Raw genomic sequence first — 19,551 nt, 5'->3', positions numbered from 1 at the left:
TTTTGTGTTTGAAAAAAAAAAATGCAGATGCTTCAATTCAACTGTATTCCTGGTGATGTTGTAGTTCTTGTCTAACTGGGAGGGCTTTTACTTCTCTGGGGATGTTTTTGAAGCAAATCTCAGCATTTTAATCTCTAGTGTGTTTTTCTAGATCTGCCGGAGCAAAATGAAAGAGACTCAGCAGCAGTTATTCCACAGTCTAGCTGTAAGGCAGAGCCTGCCATTGCACTTCAACATCCAGCAGGACTGTGGACACTTCCTTGCCGATGTCCCCACCCGCCTGCTGCCCTGGGAGGAGGAGATTGAAGAAGTAGAAGGTGAGAAGGTGAATGGAGAAGTTCAAACAGAGTCTCCAAATAATGAATCGGCCGCCGTCGTTACGAGTGGCACCGCGCGCTTAAAGAGCAGAGTGGTGGTCATCACACGCGAGGTGCCTTTCCAGACGGTGGCCGACTTTGTCCACCAAGGCGCTTCACAGCACGCCCAAAACCCAGAACTGTACGAGCGCCAGGTGTGCCTACTGCTGCTCCAACTGTGTTCGGGTCTGGAGCACATGAAGCCTTATCATGTGACCCACTGTGACCTTCGCTTAGAGAACCTCCTGCTGGTTCACTGCCAGCCCAGCCACAACCCCCTGGAGCCCAACAACAACGGCAGCAACTCCACTGGCGCTGCGCACGTCACCTGCTGCGCCCGCCTCATCATAAGCAACTTTTCCCAAGCCAAGCAGAAAAGCCCCCTAATGGCTGTCGACCCCAGAGTCCTGAGGGACCAGTCGCGGCTGGCGCCCGAGATGATCACGGCCACCCAGTTTCGCAAGTGCGACGAGTTCCAGACGGGGATTCTCATCTACGAGATGCTACACAGGCAGAACCCCTTTGAGGAGACGCCAGAGCTAAAGGAGCGAGAGTACACCTGGGCAGACCTGCCCCCCTTACCGGTGCGATCGCTATACTCTCGTGGCCTGCAGCATCTGGCCCGCTTACTGCTCACTGTCAACCCCTCTGAAAGGATCCGTATGTCAGACGCCCGGGCCTGCCTGCAGTGCCTGCTCTGGGGGCCCCGGGAAGACTTGTTTCAAGCTCTGGGCTGTAGCAGCTCGGGGCCCGTGACGGCGGCCACCTCCAGCCAGCGCCAGTCCACCCTCCAGAACTGGATAGACTTGAAACGCACGCTGATGATGATCAAGTTCGCCGAGCGCTCCATGGACTTGGCGTGCGGCGTAATCTTGGAGGACTGGCTTTGCTGCCAGTACTTGGCTTTTGCCTCCATCGAGAGCCTGACTCGGGTGGTGCACATCCTCCAGCAGCCACAACCGCATCACCACACCAATAACCAGTCGGTTCCTTCCGGGCACAACCAGACACACCTGTCGCACACCTTCCACAGAACTCAGTCATAACCACTCTTGAGTTCTTCTGCCGTGTTGTTGCTGTGGCAACAGTTTCCTGCCTGAGCGCAGTCCCTGTGCACATGTTATTGTTGGTGGGAGCTACCAGCACCTTGTAACCCTTTTAGATGTGTTTCTGGGTTAGCAGACACTTTTTAAAAAAGGTCACTTTTGAAACTTTGAACTGTCTAGAGTTCTGATAGGGTTCGGTGCCAAAGTATTTGGACAGCAACTCAAAAGATTTGAACTAAAACAATACAAATGTGATTGTACTTTCAGTTATGACGGAAAAGGTGTGCCAAAAATATGTCCAAGACCTTTAAGGAAAGAAATATTGATTGTTTAATTGCACTCCTGTGCCTAACTGTATGTGTACACCTGACCAGCAGGTGGCGCTAGTGTGGCCGTACAGTCAACCACCTAAGGTGAAATTCATTTTTCATCAGAGATTTTATTGTTACATTATTTTTGAAGATAGTGTGGATGGGTTAAAAACACCTGATAGTCTAAGAATAATATATTTTTGACCCAAATATTTAAATTTCCACAGGAAACAAATGAAGGGAGATTATTTTTAAATGAAGGGAATTGGTAGTTGAGAAATATAAATACTCCACATTCAATCTAAGTTGCTCCTCATAAATGTATGAAGACATCCTATATCTAAAGTACCGTATTGACCCGGATATAAGACAACCCCTCTTTTTAACTTTGCTTTTTTTGGGAAAAGACTACAACTACAAAATGTATACATATATACATACATATACATATATAAATGTTTTCTATGTCTGTTAAAAAGGATGAATACGTAACTTGTAACGATCCATGAGACATTTTTCCCCCCGTGTGTCTCTGTTTGCATCTCCAATCTGTGTTTGTGAGTGACAGGAAGGAAAGCTTGTACTCACTTGACTTGGCGCCATTTGTATTAAGTTCAAGCTCCTGGATTTTTATATTTAGGTCAATAAGGTATTATGTATAAATGTTTTTTAAAAATAACCTCTGAGTTTTTATTTGTTTGTAGCTTTCCAACCCCTGTCAAACATGCAAATGTGCCCCCTAGGGGTTGTCAGCAGCATAGCATCAATGTCCCTGCTTTTCAGTGCTTTTAGGATTCGGAACTTACTGAAGAAAGATTAGGTCTTGTTAGAACAAACAAGACTTTTCTGGCCCCGTTTTATACTTAAGCCAAAGATGTTTTTTTTTCCAAGTACTGTACATCTTTTTTCAACGATCACAAGTCCCAAGAAAAAGTTCAACAATAATCACCCTGCTGAGTGCAATGCTATTTGTTCTTGTTGTGGCACATAAACTTGAACCGTGTTCAAGGATTTACACTTGTGGTGACCCGCCTCTCAGCGTTGAACATTGACTTTGAACACCTGCGTTATAAATCTGCATCGAACAACTGTGTTGAACGTTGATGTTGAATGTCGTCTTTGTAAGCCAGCGTTGAATATCAACTTTGGACGATGTTGAATGTTGTCTTTGTAAGTCAGCGTTGAATATCAACTTTGGACGTCAACGCTGAATATTGACTTTGAACGTCTGAGTTGAAAATCTGGGTTAAAAAAAGTTTGCGTTGAACGTTGTCTTTGAAAGTCAGCGTTGAATGTCACTTTTAAATGTCAGCGTTGAGCATCAACAGACGTTCAGAGTTGATGCTCAACGCTGACATTTAAAAGTGAACGTCGACTTTTAGCGTAGTCTTTAAACGTCATCTTAGGAGCTTTTTCTTTGAACGTCAGCACTGATCATTGACTTTGAACGTCTGCGTTATAAGTCTACTTTGAACACCTGCGTTGAACGTTGATGTTGAATGTTGTCTTAGAACAGGGGAAATGAATCTATGGCTCTAGAGCCAAATGTGGCTCTTTTGATGACTGCATCTCAGATAAATCTTAGTTGATATTGCTTAACACGATAAGAAATGAATATATCTGCTGGTAATCTGTCAGGTTCAAACACTGATGACATCTATTAAACAGACGAGAAGCAAGGAATCATGCAGAGACAGAGTTCAATTTGTCTCAATGAGGAGACGTGTTTTGGGCTGTATTCTAGTTACAGATCCAAACTACGTTCTAAAAGTCCAGCCCGCGTGCTTCCTCTATTTATTTGGGAGGTCCATTTTTAACATCACTGAAGCTGTCGCTGAGGGAAGGGAATAATCCTGAAAACTCCAGTTAGACACAATATATGTTTATACAAAGATGCAAATGTGTTGATGCTGGTGATATCGCCTTGTCTCTCTGCTCTGTCTGCGTCACGGCGGTGTTCGGCCTTGGCAGTCAGCAGGCCGTTCCTGGACACAAGACACTGATACCAGAATGGCTGGCATTCTTTTGGATTGCCAGCTTTGCACAGACAAAGAAAAATAGCACTTCAGTACAATTGACAATCATTATAGCAACGGCCCTTAAGCATAAAAGTTGTGTGATAATATATACAAAATTACTATAACATAATCACAGTGTTACAAATAAAATTCAAAATATAAAACATCCTCATGCATTTTAATCCATCCAACCGTTTCTACCATACCTGTTTATGAAGTCGCATTAATGTTAAGAAGTACTTTAATTATTACTGGTTAACTTCACAATAAAAATCTTATTAAAAAGAAAAATATACTTATCATACTTAAAGAATGTTAGTACTACTTAAAAATGCACACATTTTGTTGTATTCAGTGTTTAAAAATATTATATGGCTCTCACGAAAATACATTTTAAAATATTTGGCTTTCATGGCTCTCTCAGCCAAAAAGGTTCCCGACCCCTGTGTTAGAACGTCGTCTTTGAAAGTCGGCGTTGAACATCGACTTTGAACGTCATCTTAGGAGCTTTTTCTTTGAACGTTAGCGCTGAACATTGACTTTGAATGTCAGCGTTATAAGTCTGCATTGAACACCTGCGTTGAACGTTGATGTTGAACGTTGTCTTAGAACGTCGTCTTTGAAAGTCGGCGTTGAACATCGACTTTAAACGTCATCTTAGGAGCTTTTTCTTTCAACGTCAGCGCTGAACATTGACTTTGAACGTCTGCGTTATAAGTCTGCTTTGAACACCTGCGTTGAACGTTGATGTTGAACGTTGTCTTAGAACGTCGTCTTTGAAAGTCGGCGTTGAACATCGACTTTGAACGTCAACGCTGAATGCTGACTTTGAACGTCCGTGTTAAAAGTTTGCATTAAAATTATGTTTTGAACGTTGTCTTCAAACATTGTCTTAAAAGGTCAGCGGTGGAACGTCGACTTTGAATGTCAGTTTTGAATATCCGCGCTAAACATAGACTTTAGACGTCTGCTTTAATGGTCTGTGTTGAACGTCGGCCTTGAACGCTGATACTGAATGTCGACTTAGCACGTCATTAAAGGTCAGTGTTGCAAGTCGGCATTGAACATCTACGTAAAACGTTTGCGTTGAACGTCTGCGTTAAACGTGGATTTTGAACATCTTTACTGTTTGTCCACTCAGCGCTGAGGCGTGATTGTGATGGAGGTTATCGAAGCAGAGTTGTGTTTTATGACTCGATTGGATCATTTGAAATTGGAAACGTTCTCAGACGGACCTGAACCACTTAAGTCTCGCGGGCAAGACCACTTGCTGAGACGTTCTTCCATTCCTCCTTCCTGCATCTTCTGAGCTCGCATTGATCTTCACATACTTCCTGTCGGCAGTGAATACTCGTTCAACTCATTGTCAAATACTATTAGATTGAATTTGGCAATTCCGGATCAGGAAAGGGAATTTATTATTTGGCTGCACTTGATCAGACTGTAGCTGTAGAGTAACCAGATCAGGAAAGGGAATCTGTTATTTTTACGGTAGTTTTTCAGGCTGTAGCTGCAGATTTTCTATATATATATATATATATATATATATATATATATATACATCTATAGGTGTAGGAAAAATCACAAGACTACTTCATCTCTACAGAAGTGTTTCATGAGGGGTTCATCTCCTGATGATTGAGGGAACCCCTCATGAAACAGTTCTGTAGAGATGAAGTAGTCTTGTGATTTTTCCCACACATACATATATATATATATATTTTTTTTTTTTTGTAAAATCCTGACTTTCCTCAGGTTTGAATTTACATAGAAAAATGTTAAGAGGAAAACCACATTAATGTTGCAGGAAGTCCACACAGTTTTCTTAGTCAAAAATATAAAAGCACAAAAAAAAAAAAAATGTTTTAAATATATAACTTGCACATTAGTTAATACTGTAGAAAGTAACAATGGCAATAAAGAAAAACCCGATAAGAGATTGCTTTTTAAAATACTTTTACAGTATTTTAAGAAAAACATTTGACTTGTTTTAGCATACGTAGAGAAAACCCAGCTATTTATCCATCCATCCATTTTTCTACCACTTGTCCCTTTTTGGGTCGCGGGGGGTTGCTGGCGCCTATCTCAGCTGCATTCGGGCGGTAGGCTGTGTACACCCTGGACAAGTCGCCACCTCATCGCAGCCCAGCTATTTATATTATGTTTAAAAAATATATCATGACCTCAAGTTGTTTTGGTTTCATTTTTTTATTTTTTATTATTTGAATAGATGGAAAACGGAAATGTACCCAAAAAGATTAAATGCTGCTTTATTTCTCCCCAGGTAAAGGATTTAGTTTTTCACATTAGGAAAAAAATAAATTTTTTAATAATTTTTTTTCCCAACCTTTTTTAATTTCAACATAGGCGTGCTTGTTTGTCTCTTGGATCAATACTGGTCACACAATATATCATCAGTATCAATACTGGTCACACAATATATCATCAGTATCAATACTGGTCACACAATATATCATCAGTATCAATACTGGTCACACAATATATCATCAGTATCAATACTGGTCACACAATATATCATCAGTATCAATACTGGTCACACAATATATCATCAGTATCAATACTGGTCACACAATATATCATCAGTATCAATACTGGTCACACAATATATCATCAGTATCAATACTGGTCACACAATATATCATCAGTATCAATACTGGTCACACAATATATCATCAGTATCAATACTGGTCACACAATATATCATCAGTATCAATACTGGTCACACAATATATCATCAGTATCAACACTGGTCACACAATATATCATCAGTATCAATACTGGTCACACAATATATCATCAGTATCAATACTGGTCACACAATAGATCATCAGTATCAATACTGGTCACACAATATATCATCAGTATCAATACTGGTCACACAATATATCATCAGTATCAATACTGGTCACACAATATATAATCAGTATCAATACTGGTCACACAATATATCATCAGTATCACCACTGGTCACACAATATATCATCAGTATCAATACTGGTCACACAATATATCATCAGTATCAATACTGGTCACACAATATATCATCAGTATCAATACTGGTCACACAATATATCATCAGTATCAACACTGGTCACACAATATATCATCAGTATCAATACTGGTCACACAATATATCATCAGTATCAATACTGGTCACACAATATATCATCAGTATCAATACTGGTCACACAATATATCATCAGTATCAACACTGGTCACACAATATATCATCAGTATCAATACTGGTCACACAATATATCATCAGTATCAATACTGGTCACACAATATATCATCAGTATCAATACTGGTCACACAATATATCATCAGTATCAACACTGGTCACACAATATATCATCAGTATCAATACTGGTCACACAATATATCATCAGTATCAATACTGGTCACACAATATATCATCAGTATCAACACTGGTCACACAATATATCATCAGTATCAATACTGGTCACACAATATATCATCAGTATCAATACTGGTCACACAATATATCATCAGTATCAATACTGGTCACACAATATATCATCAGTATCAATACTGGTCACACAATATATCATCAGTATCAATACTGGTCACACAATATATCATCAGTATCAATACTGGTCACACAATATATCATCAGTATCAACACTGGTCACACAATATATCATCAGTATCAATACTGGTCACACAATATATCATCAGTATCAATACTGGTCACACAATATATCATCAGTATCAATACTGGTCACACAATATATCATCAGTATCAACACTGGTCACACAATATATCATCAGTATCAATACTGGTCACACAATATATCATCAGTATCAATACTGGTCACACAATATATCATCAGTATCAATACTGGTCACACAATATATCATCAGTATCAATACTGGTCACACAATATATCATCAGTATCAATACTGGTCACACAATATATCATCAGTATCAATACTGGTCACACAATATATCATCAGTATCAATACTGGTCACACAATATATCATCAGTATCAATACTGGTCACACAATATATCATCAGTATCAATACTGGTCACACAATATATCATCAGTATCAATACTGGTCACACAATATATCATCAGTATCAATACTGGTCACACAATATATCATCAGTATCAATACTGGTCACACAATATATCATCAGTATCAATACTGGTCACACAATATATCATCAGTATCAATACTGGTCACACAATATATCATCAGTATCAATACTGGTCACACAATATATCATCAGTATCAATACTGGTCACACAATATATCATCAGTATCAATACTGGTCACACAATATATCATCAGTATCAATACTGGTCACACAATATATCATCAGTATCAATACTGGTCACACAATATATCATCAGTATCAATACTGGTCACACAATATATCATCAGTATCAATACTGGTCACACAATATATCATCAGTATCAATACTGGTCACACAATATATCATCAGTATCAATACTGGTCACACAATAGATCATCAGTATCAATACTGGTCACACAATATATCATCAGTATCAATACTGGTCACACAATATATCATCAGTATCAATACTGGTCACACAATATATCATCAGTATCAATACTGGTCACACAATATATCATCAGTATCAATACTGGTCACACAATATATCATCAGTATCTCACCACTGGACAGAAATGCATGTCATGTTTATTTTAACGTGTACAGAATGTCACTTTGTAACCGACAGTAAGAGAAAACAAATAATAAATATATGTTTTTATATGTATGCAGGCTTTGTTGTTGTTATTTCATGGTTTGGGTGGATTTTGCAACTCTTTCTACAGCTGGGTTACAACTCTACTTTCTACTTTCTACAGCTGGGTTACAACTCTACTTTCTACTTTCTACAGCTGGGTTACAACTCTACTTTCTACTTTCTACAGCTGGGTTACAACTCTACTTTCTACTTTCTACAGCTGGGTTACAACTCTACTTTCTACTTTCTACAGCTGGGTTACAACTCTACTTTCTACTTTCTACAGCTGGGTTACAACTCTACTTTCTACTTTCTACAGCTGGGTTACAACTCTACTTTCTACAGCTGGGTTACAACTCTACTTTCTACAGCTGGGTTACAACTCTACTTTCTACAGCTGGGTTACAACTCTACTTTCTACTTTCTACAGCTGGGTTACAACTCTACTTTCTACTTTCTACAGCTGGGTTACAACTCTACTTTCTACTTTCTACAGCTGGGTTACAACTCTACTTTCTACTTTCTACAGCTGGGTTACAACTCTACTTTCTACTTTCTACAGCTGGGTTACAACTCTACTTTCTACAGCTGGGTTACAACTCTACTTTCTACAGCTGGGTTACAACTCTACTTTCTACAGCTGGGTTACAACTCTACTTTCTACTTTCTACAGCTGGGTTACAACTCTACTTTCTACTTTCTACAGCTGGGTTACAACTCTACTTTCTACTTTCTACAGCTGGGTTACAACTCTACTTTCTACAGCTGGGTTACAACTCTACTTTCTACAGCTGGGTTACAACTCTACTTTCTACAGCTGGGTTACAACTCTACTTTCTACAGCTGGGTTACAACTCTACTTTCTACAGCTGGGTTACAACTCTACTTTCTACAGCTGGGTTACAACTCTACTTTCTACAGCTGGGTCACAACTCTACTTTCTACTTTCTACAGCTGGGTTACAACTCTACTTTCTACTTTCTACAGCTGGGTTACAACTCTACTTTCTACTTTCTACAGCTGGGTTACAACTCTACTTTCTACTTTCTACAGCTGGGTTACAACTCTACTTTCTACTTTCTACAGCTGGGTTACAACTCTACTTTCTACTTTCTACAGCTGGGTTACAACTCTACTTTCTACTTTCTACAGCTGGGTTACAACTCTACTTTCTACTTTCTACAGCTGGGTTACAACTCTACTTTCTACAGCTGGGTTACAACTCTACTTTCTACAGCTGGGTTACAACTCTACTTTCTACAGCTGGGTTACAACTCTACTTTCTACTTTCTACAGCTGGGTTACAACTCTACTTTCTACTTTCTACAGCTGGGTTACAACTCTACTTTCTACTTTCTACAGCTGGGTTACAACTCTACTTTCTACTTTCTACAGCTGGGTTACAACTCTACTTTCTACTTTCTACAGCTGGGTTACAACTCTACTTTCTACTTTCTACAGCTGGGTTACAACTCTACTTTCTACTTTCTACAGCTGGGTTACAACTCTACTTTCTACTTTCTACAGCTGGGTTACAACTCTACTTTCTACTTTCTACAGCTGGGTTACAACTCTACTTTCTACAGCTGGGTTACAACTCTACTTTCTACAGCTGGGTTACAACTCTACTTTCTACAGCTGGGTTACAACTCTACTTTCTACAGCTGGGTTACAACTCTACTTTCTACAGCTGGGTTACAACTCTACTTTCTACTTTCTACAGCTGGGTTACAACTCTACTTTCTACAGCTGGGTTACAACTCTACTTTCTACTTTCTACAGCTGGGTTACAACTCTACTTTCTACTTTCTACAGCTGGGTTACAACTCTACTTTCTACTTTCTACAGCTGGGTTACAACTCTACTTTCTACTTTCTACAGCTGGGTTACAACTCTACTTTCTACTTTCTACAGCTGGGTTACAACTCTACTTTCTACTTTCTACAGCTGGGTTACAACTCTACTTTCTACTTTCTACAGCTGGGTTACAACTCTACTTTCTACTTTCTACAGCTGGGTTACAACTCTACTTTCTACTTTCTACAGCTGGGTTACAACTCTACTTTCTACTTTCTACAGCTGGGTTACAACTCTACTTTCTACAGCTGGGTTACAACTCTACTTTCTACAGCTGGGTTACAACTCTACTTTCTACAGCTGGGTTACAACTCTACTTTCTACAGCTGGGTTACAACTCTACTTTCTACAGCTGGGTTACAACTCTACTTTCTACTTTCTACAGCTGGGTTACAACTCTACTTTCTACAGCTGGGTTACAACTCTACTTTCTACTTTCTACAGCTGGGTTACAACTCTACTTTCTACTTTCTACAGCTGGGTTACAACTCTACTTTCTACTTTCTACAGCTGGGTTACAACTCTACTTTCTACTTTCTACAGCTGGGTTACAACTCTACTTTCTACTTTCTACAGCTGGGTTACAACTCTACTTTCTACTTTCTACAGCTGGGTTACAACTCTACTTTCTACTTTCTACAGCTGGGTTACAACTCTACTTTCTACTTTCTACAGCTGGGTTACAACTCTACTTTCTACTTTCTACAGCTGGGTTACAACTCTACTTTCTACTTTCTACAGCTGGGTTACAACTCTACTTTCTACAGCTGGGTTACAACTCTACTTTCTACAGCTGGGTTACAACTCTACTTTCTACAGCTGGGTTACAACTCTACTTTCTACAGCTGGGTTACAACTCTACTTTCTACAGCTGGGTTACAACTCTACTTTCTACTTTCTACAGCTGGGTTACAACTCTACTTTCTACTTTCTACAGCTGGGTTACAACTCTACTTTCTACTTTCTACAGCTGGGTTACAACTCTACTTTCTACTTTCTACAGCTGGGTTACAACTCTACACGATCTAGCAACTTAAATCCTTAAATTCTAACAACTTTTTGAAAGGTGTTTTTTGTAATCATTTTTAACATCCCATCTATTTTCTACCGCTTGTCCCTTTTGGGGTCGCAGGGGGTCGCTGGATCCTACCTCAGCTGTATTCAGGCGGAAGAGGGGGTACACCCTGGACAAGTCGCCATCTCATTGCAGCATTTTAACGTCCCATACTCAGTACATGTACTTGCAGCTCATAACTGTTTTTTGTGTTGAAATAGGATCTTAAAGTTTATTTTTTAAATAATTTTAACGTCCTATACTCAATATATGTACTTGCAGCTCATACGTGTTCTTTAGGTTAAAATAGGATCTTTAAAGGTATTTAAAAAAAATAATTTTAACGTCCCATACTCAGTATGTGTACTTGCAGCTCATACGTTTTTTTTTGCGTTAAAATAGAATCTTTAAAGGTTTTTTTTATTTTTTTTAATCATTTTGACGTCCCATACTCAGTATATGTACTTGCAGCTCTTACGTATTTGTGTTGAAATAGGATCTTTAAGGTTTTTTTTTTGTATCATTTTGACCTGCTATACTCAGTATGTGTACTTACAGCTCATAACTTTTTTTTGTGTTGAAATAGGATCTTTAAAGTTTATTTTTTAAATCATTTTAACGTCCTATACTCAGTATATGTACTTGCAGCTCATACGTGTTTTTTGTGTTGAAATAGGATCATTAAAGTTAATTTTTTAAAATCATTTTAACTTCCCACACTCAGTATATGTACTTGCAGCTCATACGTGTTTTTTGTATATAGATAGTACTTTATTGATTCCTTCAGGAGAGTTCCTTCAGGAAAATTACAATTTTTTGTGTTGAAATAGGATCTTTAAAGGTTGTTTTTTTTTTGTTTAAATCATTTGAACGTCCCATATTCAGTACATATACTTATGGCTCATAAGTGTGTTTGTGTAGAAAAAAGATCTTTAGAGTTTATGTTTGTTTTTTGAATCATTTTAACATCCTATACTCAGTATGTGTACTAACAGCTCATACGTGTTTTTTGTGTTGAAATAATATCTTTAAAGTTATTTTTTTTTAATCATTTTAACATCCCTTATTCAGTATATGTACTTACAGCTCATAAGTGTTTTTTGTGTTGAAATGGGATCAAACTAATGTATAGGAAGTACACCAGTTTGACCACTAGATGGAGCCATTCAAAAAGCAATGTTGCACCATTTCACAAGCTGCACTTTTTTTTTTTAATCAAAAGACCTAATGTATTTAAAAAAAAAATTTTTTTTAATGATCTTGTTGGTATTGTTCCCTCTTTTTTTTAACTTTATGTTCCAAACTCGCAATGTTGGCTTGGTCACATTATTGTCAACTCCTCTGAAAGAAGGTTCATTAGTTGATTGGAAGTCGCTGCTGAATCAATGATCTCCTCAAAGGAAGTCACAGCAGACCTGCAACATGTAAAAGTTGTTTTACAAATGGTGGCCAATAAATCACTGAATGATTTCTTTATAGTAGGATTTGATGACTGTGCAAAATCCATCTACAGTAACTTCCCTTTTTATGGCAGTACAGTAGCCGCACGGGTTCAGGCAGCATCAATAAATCATCTGAAAGCTTTTAATAAAGTAAAAAAAAATTAAGAATTATTTTTTATAAATCATTTAAAAGCTTTTAATAAAGTAAAATAAGTATTTTATTGTACACTTTACTGCAAAGAGAAGTTTGCCTTTTTTGTGCAAAAGCATAAAAACATCTAAAATAATTCTTTTTTTTTTCTTCCACAAATTAGATATGATTAGTAACTATAATCTTTAAATTGCTGTCCCTTATTTTCTAGCATTATTGTTCTTTATTATCTATCTTGATAGGAGTATTGATGACACAAATGAAACGACTTTTTGTAAGAACATTAAATTAATATTGTCAGGCTTGCCACTGACAGTTTGTTTGGTTTTAATATTTCCTGTTTTTAGGTCCTTTCAGCGCTCTTATTTTGTCTGTTTCCTGTTTTTTTTCCCTGTGCGCTGTTTTCCCCTCAGATGCGGCTGATTGGCACCTGGCCACACCTGGTGTCAATCAGCCCACTCCTATTTTACCTGCTTTGTTCCTCCAGTCAGTGCTGGATTATTGTCTTGTCGATGTCGCTCTTGTCGCTCCTGTCGTGCCGTGTCGTGCCTTGTATTTGCAGCGTAGTGGTGAGCTACAGTATATCCGTTAGATGTTTGTAGCTTACTGTTCTTTGTTCCCTGATTCCAGTTTGTTTTGTACTACACGTTATGACGTCTGTTTTCCTGCTCGCTACCCGCTAGCCTCCTCGCTAGACCCTTTTTGTTTTCTAGCTCCCATGCTAGCTCCCTTAGTTTGTTATCCGCCCACGTGCGCGTCCTTTGTTAGTACCCTTTTGTTTGTTTTTATTCTATTATTTTATTTAAAACGTGTTTACCTGCAAAATGCCTGCCTCCTTCTCTGCACCTTGGGGTTCGTCACCAACAAACTCTGACAAATATATCAAAAGAGACTGCATCGATGCTTTTATTATCAGGGGTGTCAAACTCATCTTAGCTCAGGGGCCGCGTGGAGGAAAATCTGTGCACAAATCATGGCATTAAAACAAAATAAAAAAGAAAAACAACTTCAGATTGTTGTTTTTTTTGTCTTACTTTGGATGAATTGCCATGAATTGATTAACGTGGACCCCGACTTAAACAAGTTAAAAAACTTATTGGGGTGTTACCATTTAGTGTTCAATTGTAGGGAATATGTACTGTACTGTGCAATCTACTAATAAAAGTATCAATCAAATCAATCAATCAAATTGGCCCAAAATAGAACAAACACGTTCTAAAAAATGAAAATATAGAAAAAAATACCGGCAGCTTTAAAGTTCAGATCTATGAAGGAAAGAAGAAAGTGGCTGAAAATTTCCAACTGAATACATTTACATTTGCATAAAAAAATTAAAAATTGTATTGTATTTTTTTTTAATGAATTAAGTAACATTTAAGACAACGTTTTTCAAAACAAAATAAAGAATGTGAGCTATAACAGGATAATGCATACATTTATCATTTGTTTTCAAAATGCTTACAAAAAAGTGGGACCCCAAAAATGTACTATGGGACCCCATTTTTATGACTTAATGGGGTCCCATTTTGAAAAAATTCCTAGCGCCAACACTAATGGACTATCGGTGTGTGCAAAACAGCAGCAGGCGGCTGTGGCCTGTGGGCCTGTTCTAATACTAATCAAATATCATCCACAGACTTTGCCATCTATGGCTTAGACCAAATATTACTATCAATAATTATAAAGTAAATATTGACAGATTTTCAAGTACATTTTGACAACGTACGTAAACACAACCTGGCATTTCTTTTCGTGTATTTTTGTAAACAACTAGTCTCTTGAAATCTCAACTGTTGTGAAAACATTAAAACTTTACCAATTTAATTTTGTGTACTAAAGTACTGAGGAAGTACTTTAAAATAGCCTCAAAATTAAAAGTCCCTTTAAAATACATTTAAATTTAAGTGTTAAAAACATGCCCTTTAAATTACATTTGTTTGGACTTAACTTAATTGAAATAAATCAATATCGTTAGCAGCTGAGATCGCCACCCCGAAAGGGACAAGCGGTAGGAAATTGATGGATGGATGGATAATGTAATTTGACACTGTCTTACTTGCTGCTGCTTTTTGTCTTCCAGAGAATAAATGTGATTGCTTCACGTGGAAAACTGATTGGATGAGCTCCTTCCTTGTGTGTGTGTGTGTGTGTGTGTGTGTGTGTGTGTGTGTGTGTCAGCAAGGAGGGGGGTGGGTGGGTGGGGGGATTTTTTATGCCTTCAGCAGCATCTTTTCCTTGCAGACTCCAGCGAGCTGCGGCAAAAGCTTCATCCCTCCATCATCATCATCTTCTTCTTCTTCTTCTTCTTCTGCAGCCTCCAAGCGTTTCTCTTTCTCCTTCCTCATCTTCCTGTTCATCGTCCTGCGGGATGGAGAGCGACGCCTGAAGAGACGAGAAAGGAGAGCGGCGTGATTGTCGACGGTAAGAAAGATGTTTCTGGCGTGCAAGAATGTGGGGGGGCTGGGATGTTTTGCTCGGTGCACGTGGTCCAGTATCGATCCGGTATCGGTCCTGTATTGATCCGGCATGGACTTTCTGCAGAAACCACTTGCTTCTTCACGAGCTTCTATATTTCCTGCCCTGGTGACGTGGTGAAGTCTTCAAACCTCAAATAAACACAGGAAAGAAGGGCAATAATCCGTTCCAGGGTCAAGCCGTGGCCAACGTAAAAGTTATCTTGCGGCTTCAGGTTTGACATTCGGAGTCGACTTGCACGGAAAAAGTGAATACAAACTCAAAAAATAACTCATTCTTCGTGGACACGTAATGGGAATGTTTGTCATTTGCCACCTAGTGGACTTTTATGTGTACTGCTGCTATGAACTGCCTATATTAAGTTAAGTTAAAGGCCTACTGAAATGAGATGTTCTTATTTAAACGGGGATAGCAGCTCCATTCTATGTGTCATACTTCATCATTTTGCGATATTGCCATGGTTTTGCTGAAAGGATTTAGTAGAGAACATCCACGATAAAGTTCGCAACTTTTGGTCGCTAATAAAAAAGCCTTGCCTGTACCGGAAGTAGCAGACGATGTGCGCGTGACGTCACGGGTTGTGGAGCTCTTCACATCTGAACATTGTTTACAATCATGGCCAACAGCAGCTAGAGCAATTCGGACCGAGAAAGCGACAATTTCCCCATTAACTTGAGCGAGGATGAAAGATTCGTTGATGAGGATAGTGAGAGTGAAGGACGAGAAAAAAGAAAAAGAAGGCGAGGGTGAGTGGGATTGATTCAGATGTTTTTAGACACATTTACTAGGATAATTCTGGAAAATCCTTTATCTGCTTATTGTGTTACTATTGTTGTAGTGGGATTATATGGTACCTGACAGTCGGAGGGGTGTGGCCACTGGTGTGGTGACCGCCAGTGTCTCTGAGGGAAGCCACACAGCTGCATGAGGACGCAAGCTCCGCTCATGTCTACTGCCGGTTGACATGTGGTAGAGAACCATGTTCGCTTGACCGCTCTGTTCCATAGTAAAGCTTTTGTTGCAATCCGCTGCTCAGATCTACACTGTTTATTTTTCCATTTTGTATATTTCTCCGACTCCTTATTTCCTGTTTGCTTTGTCACCATGGTCACTCGTCAGTCCACCTGCTAGTCTCGCCCCGCACACCTGCTACTAATTATCACCCTCCTATTTAAGCCAGCCTTTTCTGTTCATGCAGTCTGGGTTCATAATTTGCTCTCATGCAACAAGTGACGACTGCTACTTTTTTCTACGTTTATTCTCGCTAGCTCATATGCTAAGCCACCTGTCTTTTCTTAGCTCACATGCTAATTGTTTCTGTTTTTACATGTTTGTGCTTTCATGCCAAGTTTAGTTTTCTGTTTGTATTTCCTAGTTTTTATACTAGCGTTTTTGGTTTGCCTTTTTATTAGCTCCAGTATTTCTGTTCAGAGCTCTCTTTTTGTTAAATAAATATTTTAAGATCTTACCTTTGTTGTGTTCACGTCAACGCATCCTCGAGGGAATCGAAACCGACACCACGATCCCAAACAGTCCTTACAGCTTCACCTTCGGGAATTTTAAACAAGGAATCACTGTGTGTTTGTGTGGCTAAAGGCTAAAGGCTTCCCACCTCCATCTTTCTACTTTGACTTCTCCATTATTAATTGAACAAATTGCCAAAGATTCAGCAACACAGAAGTCCAGAATACTGTGTAATTATGCGATTAAAGCAGACTACTTATAGCTTGGATCGGGCTGGAAAATAATGTCCGCTACAACCTGTGACGTCAAACGCAAGCGTCATCATACGTGTCATTTTCAACAGGACACTTAGAGGGGAAATTTAAAATTGCAATTTAGTAAACTAAACCGGCCGTATTGTCATGTGTTGCAATGTTAATATTTCATCATTGATATATAAACTATCAGACTGAGTGGTCGCTAGTAGTGGGTGTAAGTAGGACTTTAAGGTACCAATAATTGTCACACACACACCAGGTGTGGTGAAATTTGTCCTCTGCATTTGACCAATCCCCTTCATCACCCCCTGGGAGGTGAGGGGAGCAGTGGGCAGCAGTGGTGCCGCGCCCGGGAATCATTTATGGTGATTTAACCCCCAATTCCAACCCCTGATGCTAATTGCCAAACAGGGAAGTAATGGGTCCCATGTTTTTATAGTCTTTGGTATGACTCTATATCAGGGGTGCCCACACTTTTTCTGCAGGCGAGCTACTTTTCAATTGACCAACTGGAGGGGATCTACCTCATTTATATATATCATTTATATTTATTTATTTATGAAAGAGACATTTTTGTAAACAAGTTAAATGTGTTTAATGATAATACAAGCATGTGTAACACATATAGATGTCTTTCTTTCACAAAGACAAGAATATAAGTTGGTGTATTACCTGATTCTGATGACTTGCATTGATTGGAATCAGACAGTAATGATGATAACGCCCACATTTTCAAATGGAGGAGAAAAAAAGTTGTCCTTTCTGTACAATACCACATGAAAGTGGTTGGTTTTTGGCATCTAATTCATCCAGCTTCCATACACTTTACAAGAAAAACATTGGCGGCAAATTCCGTAGCTTGCTTGATTGACATTCACGGCACCCGAGGGTCTTGTGAGATGACGCTGGCTGCTGCCAGTTCATTATTAGGAAAAAATGACAGAGAGGAAGGCGAGAAACACTTTTTATTTCAACAGACTCTCGCGCCGTACCTTCCGTCAAAACTCTAAAGGCCGACTGCACATTTCCTATCTTCACAATAAAAGCCCTGCTTCATGCTGCCTGCGCTAACTAAATAAGAGTCTCAGAAAGCTGGCGTGCACAAGTGATGTGCACGCCAGCTTTCTGAGGGATCGCTTGTGCACGCCAGTTTTCCGAGACTCTGTATTTAGTTAGCGCAGGCAGCATGAAGCAGGGCTTTTATTGTGAAGATAGGGAATGTGCAGTCGGCCTTTAGAGTTTTGACGGAAGGTACGGCGCGAGAGTCTGTTGAAATAAAAAGTGTTTCTGGCCTTCCTCTCGGTCATATTTTCATAATAATGATCTTGCAGCAGCCAGCGTCATCTCACAAGACCCTCCGGTACCGTGAATGTCATTTAAGTGACGTCTTGGTGAAGATTGATGATCACTCATTTTTAGGTCTATTTTTTTTAAAAGCCTGGCTGGAGATGGACTGACACACCCCCCGCGGTCGACTGGTAGCTCGCGATCGACGTAATGGGCACCCCTGGTCTATATGAATTGTATAAAGCACAAATTACTGCAGTCTCCTATACAGAAGTCACCGGGTGGGTCAGAAAACATTGGCTTTTACAGCGTTGTCGAGCTCTGCATGCGCTTTAAAATGTCGGCGTGGAAGTCATGCATGTTTGTTAATATGTTGTACTTTTATTTACAACCACCTCATCAGCGCCAATAGTGCTGACTCAGCAGTTGTCAGGTTCCAACACTGATGACATCTATTAATCAGACAATAAGCAAGGAACCATGCAGAGACAGAGTTCTATTTAACTCATGAGGAGAACGCATGGAGCTGCACACTTAGTCACAGTCTCGCCCTGCGCTCTAACGTTCAGCTCCAGCGTCCCTCTATTTATTCAGGAGTTTCCATAGTAAACATCACTGAGGCCGCCTCTAAAAGGAGTGGTCACATATATTATGCAAAGCAGGTCCAGTACGCACAATACGTGACGGAATGTGCTGGGGGCCTTGTCATTTCGCCTTGTCTCTGCTTCGTCTGCGTGCTGTCATCTTATCTGCGTTGAGGTCCTTGAAGTCCTCGGCTGTTAGCGTCCTTGTGATTTCGCCTTGTCTCTGCTTCGTCTGCGTGTTGTCGTCTTATCTGCATTGAGGTCCTTGAAGTCCTCGGCTGTTATTTGCCTTGTGATTTCGCCTTTTCTCTGCTTCGTCTGCGTGCTGTCGTCTTATCTGCGTTGAGGTCCTTGAAGTCTTCGGCTGTCAGCAGCATTGTGGTTTTGCCTTTTCTCTGCTTCGTCTGCGTGCTGTCGTCTTATCTGCGTTGAGGTCCTTGAAGTCCTCGGCTGTCAGCGGCCTTGTGATTTCGCCTTTTCTCTGCT

At 39.5% G+C, this 19,551-nt stretch overlaps 2 protein-coding genes across 2 annotated transcripts in view; both read left to right on the top strand.

Moving 5' to 3' along the window:
- peak1 (pseudopodium-enriched atypical kinase 1) overlaps window positions 1-2,392 on the top strand; it is an 85,258-nt gene extending 82,866 nt beyond the window's left edge. The window contains exon 5 of the mRNA XM_061912057.1: window positions 152-2,392. Within this exon, the coding sequence (XP_061768041.1) occupies window positions 152-1,402 (1,251 nt within the window). The 3' untranslated portion in view covers window positions 1,403-2,392. The remainder of the gene's footprint in view (window positions 1-151) is intronic.
- A 12,836-nt stretch (window positions 2,393-15,228) lies between these two features.
- The window catches only part of syt12 (synaptotagmin XII), a 55,393-nt gene continuing 51,070 nt past the window's right edge, over window positions 15,229-19,551 (top strand). Inside the window, exon 1 of the mRNA XM_061912056.1 lies at window positions 15,229-15,419. The gene's annotated coding sequence lies outside the window, so the exon portion shown is untranslated. The remainder of the gene's footprint in view (window positions 15,420-19,551) is intronic.

Source organism: Nerophis ophidion, linkage group LG10 (genome assembly GCF_033978795.1).
Source record: "Nerophis ophidion isolate RoL-2023_Sa linkage group LG10, RoL_Noph_v1.0, whole genome shotgun sequence".
Classification (NCBI taxonomy): domain Eukaryota; kingdom Metazoa; phylum Chordata; class Actinopteri; order Syngnathiformes; family Syngnathidae; genus Nerophis; species Nerophis ophidion.
Note: the sequence above shows the minus strand (reverse complement) of the source record. Positions and strands in the feature narration are given on the sequence as shown.